At 49.3% G+C, this 13,521-nt stretch overlaps 6 protein-coding genes across 6 annotated transcripts; 2 read left to right on the forward strand and 4 right to left on the reverse strand.

Annotated features, from left to right (window-relative positions):
- Nucleotides 1-9: 9 nt before the first annotated feature.
- On the forward strand, nucleotides 10-880 carry FTJAE_10979 (uncharacterized protein; the record flags this gene model as incomplete). Its single annotated transcript, XM_037343873.1, has 2 exons — nucleotides 10-140; nucleotides 187-880. 2 exons carry the CDS (start codon nucleotides 10-12, stop codon nucleotides 878-880), a joined length of 825 nt encoding a protein of 274 aa, XP_037201972.1.
- Nucleotides 881-1,072: 192 nt separating this feature from the next.
- Nucleotides 1,073-2,045, reverse strand: FTJAE_10980 (pyrroline-5-carboxylate reductase; the record flags this gene model as incomplete). Its single annotated transcript, XM_037343875.1, has 2 exons — nucleotides 1,073-1,953; nucleotides 2,003-2,045. 2 exons carry the CDS (start codon nucleotides 2,043-2,045, stop codon nucleotides 1,073-1,075), a joined length of 924 nt encoding a protein of 307 aa, XP_037201973.1.
- A 719-nt stretch (nucleotides 2,046-2,764) lies between these two features.
- Nucleotides 2,765-4,239, reverse strand: FTJAE_10981 (aspartate aminotransferase cytoplasmic; the record flags this gene model as incomplete). Its single annotated transcript, XM_037343876.1, has 2 exons — nucleotides 2,765-3,560; nucleotides 3,614-4,239. 2 exons carry the CDS (start codon nucleotides 4,237-4,239, stop codon nucleotides 2,765-2,767), a joined length of 1,422 nt encoding a protein of 473 aa, XP_037201974.1.
- A 459-nt stretch (nucleotides 4,240-4,698) lies between these two features.
- Nucleotides 4,699-6,638, reverse strand: FTJAE_10982 (aspartate aminotransferase cytoplasmic; the record flags this gene model as incomplete). The annotated part of the gene is made up of 5 exons (XM_037343877.1): nucleotides 4,699-4,794; nucleotides 4,839-5,181; nucleotides 5,372-5,441; nucleotides 5,489-6,296; nucleotides 6,345-6,638. 5 exons carry the CDS (start codon nucleotides 6,636-6,638, stop codon nucleotides 4,699-4,701), a joined length of 1,611 nt encoding a protein of 536 aa, XP_037201975.1.
- Nucleotides 6,639-7,585: 947 nt separating this feature from the next.
- Nucleotides 7,586-8,899, forward strand: FTJAE_10983 (uncharacterized protein; the record flags this gene model as incomplete). The annotated part of the gene is made up of 1 exon (XM_037343878.1): nucleotides 7,586-8,899. The coding sequence occupies one exon, from the start codon at nucleotides 7,586-7,588 to the stop codon at nucleotides 8,897-8,899; it is 1,314 nt and encodes a 437-aa protein (XP_037201976.1).
- Nucleotides 8,900-9,783: 884 nt separating this feature from the next.
- FTJAE_10984 (uncharacterized protein) lies at nucleotides 9,784-12,357 on the reverse strand (the record flags this gene model as incomplete). Its single annotated transcript, XM_037343879.1, has 7 exons — nucleotides 9,784-9,906; nucleotides 9,966-10,437; nucleotides 11,047-11,444; nucleotides 11,494-11,769; nucleotides 11,820-12,042; nucleotides 12,093-12,240; nucleotides 12,288-12,357. 7 exons carry the CDS (start codon nucleotides 12,355-12,357, stop codon nucleotides 9,784-9,786), a joined length of 1,710 nt encoding a protein of 569 aa, XP_037201977.1.
- Nucleotides 12,358-13,521: the final 1,164 nt, after the last annotated feature.

The raw sequence follows: 13,521 nt of genomic DNA on the forward strand, positions 1-13,521 counted from the left end.
CCATACCTCATGGAAAGGCACCAAGATGTCGCTGAAACAACATTCAGTCGCAGCCATCTATGGAGGCCCATCGTTGGGGACATAGCAGCTGCTGGTGTATCTGCAACTCTAATAACACCAGTAATCACAGTGATTGACCAGTATGTCTCATAATTTCTCATCACAAACTCAACTAACACGCTTCAGATCTATGGTAGAAAAGGTCTCTTTCAACAGACCCCTCACGCAGGGCATGAAAGTTCACAGCTTGAACGCTATCAAACATCCAGGCCGCTTCATCTTCAGCCGTGCATTCGGCTACGTCTGGACTCTTTACGGGGCAACATACGCCGTGTCAAATGCATCGGATACACTTGCTCATGAATTCCATAGAGCAGCTGTTGGAACGATTACTTTTGTCAATACGATGATAGTAAACGTTCCTCTTGGCGTGCTGAAAGATGTACGCTTTGCTCAGATGTTCAGTGCTTCAACAACGCCGACTGATAAAGTCGCGCCTGTCGTAAAGCCTGGTATTCCTCGAGCCGCTACAGCTACGTTTCTCATGAGAGATGCCATCACGATCTTTGGGTCGTTCACGATGGCACCTTGGCTATCATCTCTCATCCCAGATAGCCTATCATCAAGCCCGCACTCCAAGGCAATCATCTCACAGTTAACAGTGCCCATCTTCTCACAATTCTTCGCTACCCCAGTTCACCTTCTTGGGCTGGACCTGTATGCCCGACCGCGGGGAATACCGTGGGTTGAGCGCTCGGCACAGATCCGGAGGGACCTGTTCTCAGCCACCATACTGCGGTCTCTGAGAATCATCCCGGCTTTTGGAGTAGGGTGTGTGGCAAACATGGAGGCAAGGTCAAGGTTCCATAAGCTCTTATAGGGAAGGCTTCTAGAAACGTTATTGGCACGGCGTGTAGAATGAAAAGCAGGTACAGGAAACACAGAACGGGAAGACTAGTATAGTAGATCGGAGATGATTTGCACTTTGTAGTAGTCTAGCTGGGAGAAAGGGAGGAGGCGTCTGGGTCTTTGGTATACAATACTTTCTATTATCCACAGTTTCTAGCTAAATCTACGAAGTAGGCCTTGTATCATTGACATGGGTAGTGGTCTCCATCAACCTTGCCAAAGTAACCGCCTCCCGTAGTGCACGCCCAAGATGGCCCCTGACTCCTGCTTCTTCTAGAACCATGATTCCTCCGATAGTGCAGCCCTCAGGCGAAGTCCCCTGGTCTCTCAAATCGCCGGGCTGCAGTCCACTCTGGAGCATTGCAGCCGAGCCCCTCATAGATTGGTAGATCATAGTCTGTGCAGTGGCCCTGGGTACACCAACGGCCACGGACGCATCGATGAAGGCGTCACAGATAATAGCCCACATCGCTGGGGTGGAGCCTCCAACGGCTGTAGTAGCGTTCATAAGACGTGGAGCGACTTCGGTGGTTCTGCCGATGGTATTGAAGAGGTTCTTGGTGAGATCCAAAAGCTCTGCTGGGACTTGAGGTTCGGTCGGTGATTTCTCAATGGCGATGAGACCCTCTGAGACCATGCATGCGATGTTGGGGAGAGTACGAATAACCCAAGCTCTGCCAGAGGCGTTCTCTTTGGTTGTCTCGCTTCCGTAGAGTGTAGATTCGAGCTTCTCCTTCGTCCAGCCAGCGGCTACACTTATGAGAAGCTTGCCTGATAACGCATCGCGAATACCGTCTTGGGTGAGAACATCAGCGATATCAGCTGGATCAACGCCCAAGACGATCACGTCGCCGTTCTGAACAGCTTTGACATTGTCGCCACGAGACACAGTCAAAATGCTGCTGTACTCCGAGAACTGGTCATTGAGCTTTGACTCTGAACCTTCTGATCGCACGCAAGCGATGATCTTCGTGAAAGGCAGATCTGTCTTGCCGGCCTTGATGGCAGGAAGTACATTCTTCACAATAGGCTTTGTGATGTTTCCTGTAGTCGTCAGCCACAGCACTACAAACTGATTGGGCGCCCATCTTACCTGTTCCCAGAATGGTGAGTGTGGCATTGCTCAGACCAGCCATGGTTGCGACAACTTTCGTTACGGGGGATGCGATTTAATCCAGATGTAACCGCAAAAGATAATGTCTTATTCGCCAAACGAAAACAAAGCATACAAAGTACCCAAGAAGTGCATACACATAAGCCAGGTGAGCAGCCGATCTTGTGACCACACGCGAAGAAATAGACCAAACCACGACTGGAAAGACGTCGACAAGTCGTGCAGATGCAGGAATGTTATCTCTTTGTTTTGATGAGGGGTAGTATCAACGGGAGCGCTGCCGATGGATGATTGCTGAAGTTTGAACCGTGGGGTAAGGTAGAGAGCTAAGCTCCGCAGTTACAGTGGGATACAGGGCAGGGCTACGGGACCCTCACCGGCGCCACTTGATGTGCCATGGAACACGTTTCAGTGCTCGTGACACTTTGTGATGACGGAGGAATTGAGTTCCTGGTTGAGATACCCCGCTTTGTGAGTGCCGATAGCATTTGCAAGGATCGAATACGTGTCATTGACAAGAGAGAGATCTGCAAGGATAACAAGAGGCGTTTGAGATGCACTGCACGGGTTATCTCTCAGCTGAGACAGACATCCAATTCTAGCGCTATCAGAGCGGTGAATGATAGAGCAGCCCTTGCAAGTAAACATCGACACTGAACAACAACACAATGGCACAGATCAAATTCTAGAATTAATTTCACTGTTGACTAATAATTCTTTGTAACTACAAACACTTTTCGCCTATCGCCAGAAAGCCAACCGTCTCCAAAGCTCACTCTTCAACGCCGAATACTCATCCAGCGTCCTCGCAGCAGCATCCCTATTCTCAATAGCCCTCCTCGTCAGATAAGCCATGCACTCCGGGAGCGTACCCCACGTAGTGCACTTATAAACCTCGGGAGCCACCCCCGCATCGTCCTTTAGCTTCAGCAGCCCGAAGCTAACCTCGTCCGACATCCCATGCAACTGCGCGAACTTGACCGGCACAGTCGGAAGACCCGCCTTTGTGCGCTGCTGGTGCGTTTCATGGGCTTTGACCAGCGACTCCTTGTTGTGGCTGGCTAGGAGGAGCTGTGCGGAGGGGAAGGGCTTGGTCGTGCCGAAGGAGCGGAATTCTTGACGCAGAACGCCCTGGGCGATTTGGTTGTACGAGTCGTCCGTGTCTTGCTTTGTGTCGTGGATTAGGGATCGGGGGTCTGAGGCCATGTAGGCGCCGCGAACGACCTTGATGCCGAGTGTGAAGCCCTTGTCTAGCGCGGCTTGGAGATGCTTGGCCAGAGTGTCGTGGGTGCTCTTGAGATAGGCTTGGTAGGAATTGTAGAGAACGACCTTGCCGTCCGTGTTGAACTTTTGCTGGAGGTCCATGCCGAGACGGAAGATGCCCCATTGGTAGTGCTGCGATTCAGCGTCGATGAGGATATATGCGCCGCGGTCTTTGCACTTTTGGGCGATCTCGTTGCAAGCGTCGACGAATTGCTTGGGGAGTTCGGCGCCGTTGGCGAAAGCGTCGCAGACTCCAGGTCCAGCGCCTGTCATTCTGATGATCTGTTAGTAAGCGACGCGGTGAATAATGGAGATATCTGGACTCACTTGACAGCCAATTGATCGCCCTCGCGGAGCAGGTCAACAGTCTTGACAGTTCCCTCCCTCCAAGCCTCAATGTTATCGCACCACTGACACTCATTCGAGCTCGAGGCTTCGATACCAAAACCCTGATCTTTACCAGTCTTGGCATCAAAGACAGTCTCCTTCGCAAATGTGAGAATCGTTCCCTTGAATCCCATATCCTGCAATGACTTCATAGTACTCTGTGTCTCAGCGCCAGTCTCGCCAGCGCAAAACTGCTTGTAAAACGTATGCTTCAACAAGCCTCGCAGCAGCGGGTTGCGATCAACATTGAAGAGATATGGGTTCGCAGGGTTGGAGAGCTTCTGAAGAAGATGCAACGAAGGGATGAGGAGCCATGGTCTTGATGATATGGAATTGACCAGGAGAGAGCGGTAGAGAACCAAGGGAGGAAGTTCTGAAAGTGGTGATTCTGCGCCTTTGGCGACGGGTGTATTTGTGCGTGTCGCCTCAAGCGCTGCTGCGGCGTTGGTGGAGGAGTAGCGAACGAGCGCGATGAGGCTATCGCGCCGCACTCGAGAGGCAGGACGGAGTGTGAGGGTGAGGCCTTGAGCGGCGCGTGAGCGAGTAGTAGTTGAGAGTGTTGTCATGTCAGGCACTGAAAATTCCTTCACAATTCTTGCTGTGCTTTGATTACTGTGCTGGTGATTATTGTGTTGATGTGAAGGGAAGAAAAAAGGTAGTGGCAGTGATGAGATGTGCTTTTTTGAAGTGAAGCATCATAACCTTATCATCTATTTGACTTCGAACCCCCCCATCTCGCGCGGCTCTAGCAACCTTTTGGCCACACCCTATCGGCACCCCAACCGATACTCGCTCTCTTTGAATCAACACCGCGGGGAAGCGGGGTAATTCGTCACATGGACATCTTATCGGTGTCTTTTTTTACTTCCATTATCTTTAGCGACGTGCGTTGGAGGTCTAGACTTGGGAAGCGGGAGAGTTTCCCGATGGCTCTGGCTAACCCCACTTTGGTCACGTATCACAAGAGATATGCTAGCTAAGGGAATGGCACCGTTGGTCGTGGGATCTTATCACATCTGAAGAAGTTAGTCCACATGCGGTAGCGGGGGTGATACGCCATGCATCGGCTTGTCCTGGCGAAGGGCAGGGGTTGAGAGCTTGGGTCTCGGGTTTATGTTACGCTAGAAGCCGTTTTGCATATTCTAGTTTACATCGGAGGTCTGACCGGCGTGGGATGGACTTGGATACGAGTGTTTGTTTGGTGAAGGAGACATTGGGGTTGGTGGGGAGCGGTTATGGACGGATCTTGTTCTACGCCAGTGAACTTGGAACGTGCGTTGAGTTCAGGGGTCGTGTTGCTATTCTGGGCTCTTGTGAGATCTGCATGTCCTCGAAGTATCTGAGGGGATGCGTGGGAGCTCCGATGCGGAGTCCCCAAATCTGTTATCTGCTCTTTGATGGTCGATGACGGACCGAGAGCATCGACCAAGAACCCTGCGTCCAAGCCGATCAAGTTGGGATCGGCACAACTGACAGAAAGTTTGTTTGTCTCATAGTAATCTTCAAATCTCCGCAGTCGTTTTATGTGCAGTGCACGGCAAAGTTGTGCCCGTTGCCAGTAGGTATGAGCAGGATATCACAAGGACTTTACAAGAATGCAGTAGTTTCCATCCGAATGATATCTATTATCTTAGTCGTGGTATCCTCTTTCTTCACTGCACATTTCGAACTACCTCATCTAGTGATTTTGCCACATACTCAACGTTGTGATCATTCAACCCTGCAAGACTTATCCTTGACGTATTTGCCATGTAGATGTGATATTGCTCTAAAAGCACGTCAGTACGTGTCTCATGAGATAGAGACATGACTTACCTTCCAATTGTTCAATCTGAGGCTTGCTGATACCCGTGTAACCGAACATACCAGTCTGGTTAACAATATGCGACCAGTGTCCCGGGGTCCCCAGCCGCACAAGCTCGCCATACAACTTCTTCCTCATTGACCTGATTCTCGAAGACATGGTAACAAGGTCTTGATGCCACTGTCTCAAGAGCTCAGGGTTTCCAAGAACAGTAGCTGCGATTCTAGCCCCATAGACCGGAGGGTTTGAGACAGTCTGTCGCTGAGCATTCTGAAGCAGTGAAAACACCGTCCGCTTTGCGTCTTCAGACTTTGTCACTATTGCTGTAAGACCAACTCTCTCTCCGTAGAGCCCCATGTTCTTGGCGAAAGACATGCATATCGCGGCTTCAAGACCGACATCTTCGATGATGTACTTAATCGCCCATGCATCTTCATCGTAATTACCCGAGTTGAATCCAAGATATGCTGAATCTATAATTGGAAATATTTCGTTTTCCTTGATCACAGCTGCGATTATTTTCCATTGATCGCGTGTTGGATCGCAGCCAGTTGGGTTATGAGCGCATGCGTGGAGAACAACAGCCGAACGCTTATCGGCTTTCTTCAGGGCGCTGATATAACCTTCAAAGTCGAAGTTTCGATCTTTGTAGTAGGGTGCTTTTACTACGTTGAACCCGATTTCTTTAAAGAGAAGATCGTGGTTCGACCAGGTTGGATCCGTGATGATGATATTCTCGATACCTGAGTTGGCCTTGCGAAGAACAAGACCAGCTAGGAGGAGAGAGCCTGTTCCTGAAATAGATTGACAACTCGCAATCTCAAAAGATTAGCTCCCAGACAAACACCAATACGCAGTTTGACTCACTCTGTTCTCTGTAAGCGCGGAAGTATCATGGAACAACAATTTGGTAGCCTCATCTCTAAAGCTCCGCAAACCCTCGATAGGCAAATATTCATGCCCGGCATCGCCAATCAGCTTCTCAGCTTCCCTCACAGACGGAAGCACCCAAGGCTTAGCATTCTCATCGCGATATGTGCCTTGCCCAAGGTTCACCTTCTGAGGGTGTTGATCAGCGTTGAAACGCTTGGTCACCTCGAAGATGGGGTCGGGCGGAATGTATTTCGCTGCGCCAAACGCCGAGTGCTGTTGAGCGGACATTGTGCTGTATGAATGTGGAGATAATTCTGTAAGATGAATATGGTAAGCTTGGGCTAGTATGTCGGCAGGTTGAAGCGACTCTGTTTCTTTTGTTATAAGTTCTTGGGGGAAATGTCGGCGAGTGAGCCCGGCGCGGGGCTGGCTTACTCGGTAGAGGCGGTCCGACATGTTACGGGCAGGGATCCGATCCGTTTACGCAACACAAAGCACATCGGCGGTCATCCGGTTTCTGATCTGCTTATCTCATACCTACAACCTATCGAATTACTTCTTTCTGTAATAATGAATAGTATGTGTTTCGTTGGGGGGGTTGGTTGAGCTACTTGCAAGTCTCAGCTGCGCAAGTGCGTCGTGGTATGACAGATCCCATTTAATGGGGCAGCGATTACAAATTGCCTGTATGAAAATATAAGAGATCTCTATCAGTGCCAGGCATGAATCTCAGCTAGAAAGTAGGTTTACCACTCTTTGTAACTCCCAACCTTCATATTGCAGTCCTTGCATAACTTCCAGGGTTGATGTGAGGACGCATGACTCCATTGCTCATGGCACGCGAGTCAAGGAATATATGCTGCACTTTCCCATCCTTGGGTTCTCTCATTTAATACCTATCATGGATTTGCTTACGGCCATCGGGAATGTATGAAAATATACTGAGGCCATCCCGTCATGAGTGGCGAAACTTCTCTCTAGCGCAGTCCTTGTGTTAAATAATGAGCATAGAATTACTCGTACATCCAAATCCAGAGTGCTGAGCAGCGTCAGACTCATTGGCTAACCTGATAGGTCGATTTCTGGAGCCAAGGATGCTGTCTTACAACGAATGGACCAATATGGGAGCATGCGCCGCTCTCCGACGGATCACGGGAGGTAAGCAGTATAAGCGATTGACGTATGTCCAACCACCTCAGAAGCGCTCTTGATCTTGTAATAAATCAAACCTCGCGATGGCCTCACTTGACTCTTTGCCTTGCGAGATCTTCCTCCAGATCATCCGCGACAGTTCTCCCCAGGAGCTATGCCGTCTCAGTTACACCTGCAAGCGCTTGGCATCAATCGCTGGAGGCTGCTTATGGAGGGACATTGAACTTCATGAGAAGGGATATCACGAGTCGAGCGCAGAGCTGAACGAGCCACTACCATACAAATCTCCCAATCGGTTTCACCATGATTCGAAGAGGGATGGTTGGCAGAGCGATATCAGCGAAAGAGCCAAGAGTCTCTTCACCATGCTGCAGACGCTCCACACTCTCGATGAAAGACGCCTAAGGGATGTTGCTGGCAGAGTGAAGAGTTTGTGTACCGTGATTGAGCCAGAGTGGAAGCCCAATGAAAGTTCAGTTGCAGAGCCAGTTTCTGTTTGGAAGCTCATACCCTATTTCAGAAACCTCGAATACTTGGAGCTCCACAGCACTCATGGGACCTCCGACTGCAGAGAGCTTGAGGAGATACCAGAAAGGCATTTGACGAAGTTGCGCTTTGCAAAGCTCTTCGCTTATATCCCACGATCTGTTGCAACTTACGTTCTACGGTCTCGCGAAACGCTCGAGCGCCTGGAGCTTGGTCTGTTGGATCAGCCGCTGCCCAACACAGTCTGTATCAGTGAGCAGGGCGCTGGAAATCATGGCCGATGGGATCATGAACCCAGGGGAGTCATTCCAAGACCACTCGGAAATTTCGTCCCCGATGGCCGATTTTCTTTCTCAAGGCTTAGGCACTTGTACTCATGTTCACCTTGCAATGGCCGTGGTGATTACTTCAATCAACATAATGCTTGGTCGACGACCGCAGAGCGTGACAGTCTCGAGGCGTGGAAAAGGCTCATCTTGGCGTCTAGCCGGACTTTGGAGACTCTCGTGATCGAACATCGACCTGCGGCAGGGATTGAGGACAATGAAGGGTTCTCTGAGGACGAGTTCCTCTCCACTGGAAAGACTGGTGCTGCCAACAGGGCATTGGTGGATGCCATTGGGGACATAATCATCGATAAGGAGAAGCTTCCAAGATTGAAACATGTTTACCTGTATGGGTTTGTGGCTGGTAGATCATATGAAACATCGTCTGTCCATACACCAGGAGACTGGTTGATCCATGGGTTGGGAGCGAGAGAAGTCATCTGCGAGGCCAGGAGGGGAAGATGGTGTCTATTCGACCAGGACTCGGGGGAAACAAAGTGGGCAAAGTGGATTGGAGATGGGAATAGTAATCTTCATGATGGCTATATGGGTATACGTTGGTACTCGCTTCTGGCTCGTGTATAGAGAGAGGTAGGGATATCTAAAGCCTCTATGCTTATAGCACCGACACGTCAACGAGGCTCAATGACCTTTGATGGACAAGATCTCTGTCAACAAGAGACTGATCGATAAACGCAAACTTCAAAAGGAACAACAAAAGAATGAACTGGATGAGATCACCTCGTGTGCCTTCACACGGGATCGAACCGTGGACCTTGTCATTACTAGTGACACGCTCTACCACTGAGCCATGAAGGCGCCTTCTGATTGGATGAAACTTCTAGATCCTATTTCTTAATAAGCTAATTGAAAGTAGCACCTCTGTGTGAGATCTCAATGCTAATATTCCAACGCGTTGACAGTAATCTTCTCCAGCAGCGCTAGTACCGCCGAGACCACTGACCAACCCTATATCGTATCCTATTGACTATTTAACCAAAAAGGCCAGATTGAACAGCATTTACCTTCTATGTAATGTAAACTTTCCAAGAACAGGTAAAGATCAGTGCAGTTATAGAAGCCTGATATACTAGCCTTCCAGCTGTTCTAACTCTGGGACTCTGAGGAACATCGCATTTGAACGAAGATAAGTCGAATATGCGCAAAGGAATTATATCTACCTATCTAGATACGTTACCATTCAGCCGACCGGCAATCCACTCGGCCGTGGCATTGGCATTCTTTGCGTAACTCTGGTGGGTTTTCACTATCTTGGTGAACCAAATCGGACACCCAAAGACCCAGATCTCCCACGGGACTGTCTTACTACAAAAAGAATCACCCTTTCTGCAGACAACGAGAATACGCGACTTGGGGATTTTCCCAATATGATCCCTCTTCTTGTATCCCAACGTAACAGCTACGCAGAGCTGGAGTCAGTGGCAAGTTGTCTGATGAGGGGATAGGTACTAACCAGCAGCGATATGCGCCGTCACCTCAGTAGTTATGTTCTCAGCACTTTGATGCACCAACGCGCCGCCGACGCTGTGGCCGAGGAGGACAATCTTGGTATCGGGACATTGGGTTGCGGCCTGCAAGCGTGGTGTCAGTATTATCCTCGTCAATATTGCCTTCTCACATCTTGGCGTACCCGGTTGATAAGCTCACTCATGGCCCGACCGCCCTCTCTAGGGGCTTTCTGTATAACTGTCTTAAAATTCGCCGTGTACTTCACACCTGCAACAGCCAGCTTCTCTGGGCCGCCAATAATCGTGGCAAGTCTGTTGAATATGATAGGACCGACACCATCTACTTCTCCTACATTTCCCTTTCCCCCCATTCCTCTCGCGTAGATCACGGTGACATTGCGGCAGGGCGTCCCGTCGGTGAGCTGGTTATAAGTTTGGTTGGGATATGGATGTTCTCCATAGTACGGAGGTGGGCCCTTCTTGCCACAGCGCTTGATATGCGGTTGGAAATGCGTGTCGAGTTCAGCGAGCGGGGGGGCCATTGTCTGCTCTACGGCGGGGGCCGCATATGCAATGGCAGCAAGAGCGATGAGAAACTGAGTGGGCTTCATGAGGCCTAGAGAATTTGTCGACCAAGGGCAGACTGCCGTGTCGCTGCAGAGTTGTGCAGACCAGAGTCAACCCAGAGAAGAAAATGAGTAGGTCAGTTGGAGACAGAGGAACGAGGGGTAACCTTCCATTAGATGACCATCTGTTTGGTTTTTTTTCTGGTTGCTTTTCGTGTGGCTGTAAGCCCTTTTCAAGAGAAAGGCAATGCCGTAGCCACATATCAAGTGACAAAAGGATAGCGCCATTTCATCACAACCACTATATAAGGGCGTCATACACTACGCCAAAAGAATAGCACAATGGCCTTGATATCAAGTTAATAGATCATGTTCACCATTGTTCTCAAGATGGCGCAGAGTGGAGAGATCTCTACGCACATCGAAGGGTATTGCATTCCGTCATTTTTTTGGCTCTTGCTGAAGCCTCTGCCCGCCTGTTACCACTTGAGTCTCCAACCATGAGCCAATCATCTGACAAATTGTAATCATTGAGTCAAGGTATATAATAACATAAGAGGTTTCACAAAAAAACCATTCAACCCGCTGCCAGCTATCTATCCACATATCCATCTTATCCTATTCATTGTCGTGTCCACCATCGTAAAAGAAATCAACAACCGCCTCGCTCTCTGGATCTTAGTTCGTAGTGTTGTACTGCTGAGGGTTATAGGGATGCGACACCAAAGGGTCGTTGGACTGATAACCCGTCATGTTGACTTCGGTTGTAGAACCATTCCGGTTGTCCTTCTTGAAGATGAACAATATCGCCTTAAAGGAGTCGGAGGGGTTCAACATGGCCAACCAAGCATGGATACCCAGAGGACCGCCCTGATATGACCCCTCAGGAATGTTGCCCTGCTCCAACTTGGAGAAGCTTCCCCGGCCATGGCCAGACTTGTAAACGCTCCATGGGTAGGCAAACATGAAGAACAGCGATAGGGGAGCCATTTCGATGCAGATGACGAGGTTGGGGATACCAACATGAACATCAGCGTAGGTGAGCGTGTCGCTAGTCTTGAGAACGTTTTGGTCGTTGAGAACGGTAAAGATGATCTAAGAAATCAGCACCATACAAATGACAGGAGACGGCAGCATCACTTACACCCTGGATAAAGGTCAAGCCGACTACGATCTTGAAAGCAGTGAGCTTCAGCATCGGGTTATGGTGGGCGAGGTCCTTCTTGAGAAGCATGTGCATCTGTAGGATGGAGAGGACTGAAACGACGAGAGAGATCGACATGATGATTCGGAGGTAAATATTGGCGAAGTGTCGGTCATTGCTTTCCTGACAGAAGATACCGGCGGCTTGTGTGATATCGGTAGCGATTGAGACACCGATTGCAATGACAGGCATCTGAAAGATCATAATCCACCGTGTCTAGAAAGCCGTCAGCAGGATTACCAATTGCCGATAAGAGACAAGCGTACCTTGAACCACTTGATACCATTCTTCTTCTTTGTAGCGAAAAACACATCTTGTTGGTCGCGGTTTGGTGATACGTAGTCGCAGAGAAGAAGGAAGAAAGATCCGAGCGCGAAACCCTCGTAGACGTGAAGCCAGGGTTCGATGTAGACTGCTGCATCGGGAGCGCAGATACAGATGAACGAGATGATGGAGAACGCCGAAATGAGTGTGCCGATTCGCATGATCCTGGGGATATTAGCACATATGCTGGGATCAGAGAGTTGGTTAACGCGTACTTGACTTGTTCTGAGGGGTTTGAAAGATGCGTTGCGTGCATCATGTTAATGAAGAACATGACAATCAGAGCGAAAGCAGCAAAGGATCCGCCGATGATCATGCTCAGCTGGTAAAAAGTCAAGCTACCAGTGATATTCTTCTCGGCATCTATTATTGTTAGCTAGAGGTCTACGCGTTGGCGGAGCTGGTAGTACCTTGGGCGAAAGAATGCGTAGGGCAGGTAACGTTCGACTTATCGTCGTCGCCGCTTCTAAAGAGACCCATCGTAGTGTTTTTCTATAAAGTCAAGAAAAAGAAAAAAGAAGCAAGTAGATGCTAAGGTGTAGTCGCTTGTCTGTGGTAAAGATGAGATGATGAATTTTCGCAACCAGCGACACAAGCTCAATATATACAAATCCCAACGTCGTCATCCCCAAGCTAAAACCCCTGCAATGAAACCCTCAGATACTAATCTAAGCGCAGTATCAGCACAGCCAGCTATGGATCAGCGTCAGCCCTACGGCATAGCTCTCCCACCAAAACGACCATTGATACGACCGATCTGCCGACATTGGCACCTTTTCTGTGTCGTTGGACAACGGGGTGCTCCGCGGGCTTGTCCGGTAGATGCAGGGATCAGCGTGTCAGCCTCTCATACTCGCCAGGGGTTTGGGAGCTTGGGGACGAACAGGCTGTTGTGATTTGTTGGTCTGAGTGAGAGCGGCCGGCTGGCTTACTTTTGTGGCTGTACCATGTCGACGTGAAAAGTCGGCATTGGGAGGAAGTGATAGGACAATGGGAGTAGTTTGAATCCACTCTGTTCAACGCTCTGCCAAGGGATTCATCTGGACCCTTAAATATCCTTCTCTAGCTTAGCTTCAACCATATTCTGGCCCGTGATAGGATCAACAAGCTCTCCAATCTCAACGCGAAAAAAGACTTCTTTGATGAGATCTCAAATTGATACAAGAAAATAAGGTTAATGCTTGTTATTGCGGCCTCCCAGGCAGTGCGAGATCGGCACTTGCAGTTCGAATGAATTCCTGCTTTTAGCATTTCCATTCGAACGTGGCTTAGAGGAGTGACGATGTCGCTCGAATGGGTCGTCAAAAGCGGTCTAGTGCACGAAGATCAAAACAGAGCCCCACCGAGCGTTTAGATAAGGCGGGAAATCGGCACGATAAGATAAATTATCGAAACTTTTGCTCAATGCAGTTCAATTCAGGGACGATCATATCGAATTTGGTTTCAGAGCTTGAGATTATCCATGTCGAAGGATCTCAAAGGATCCGTTTAGCAGTCTTTTTTATTTCTCTTGGAAAACCTCTACCGAAGGCTGCTCGACACATCCTTGCCACTAGCTTGACGTGAAGGTGTCTTGAAGCTTTGTGTGACACACTACCCTAAACAACGTAACGCCCGTTAGTTTTCGGACCAGCGAAGCTACTC

Source organism: Fusarium tjaetaba, assembly GCF_013396195.1.
Source record: "Fusarium tjaetaba strain NRRL 66243 chromosome Unknown NRRL66243_c0000264, whole genome shotgun sequence".
Lineage (NCBI taxonomy): Eukaryota > Fungi > Ascomycota > Sordariomycetes > Hypocreales > Nectriaceae > Fusarium > Fusarium tjaetaba.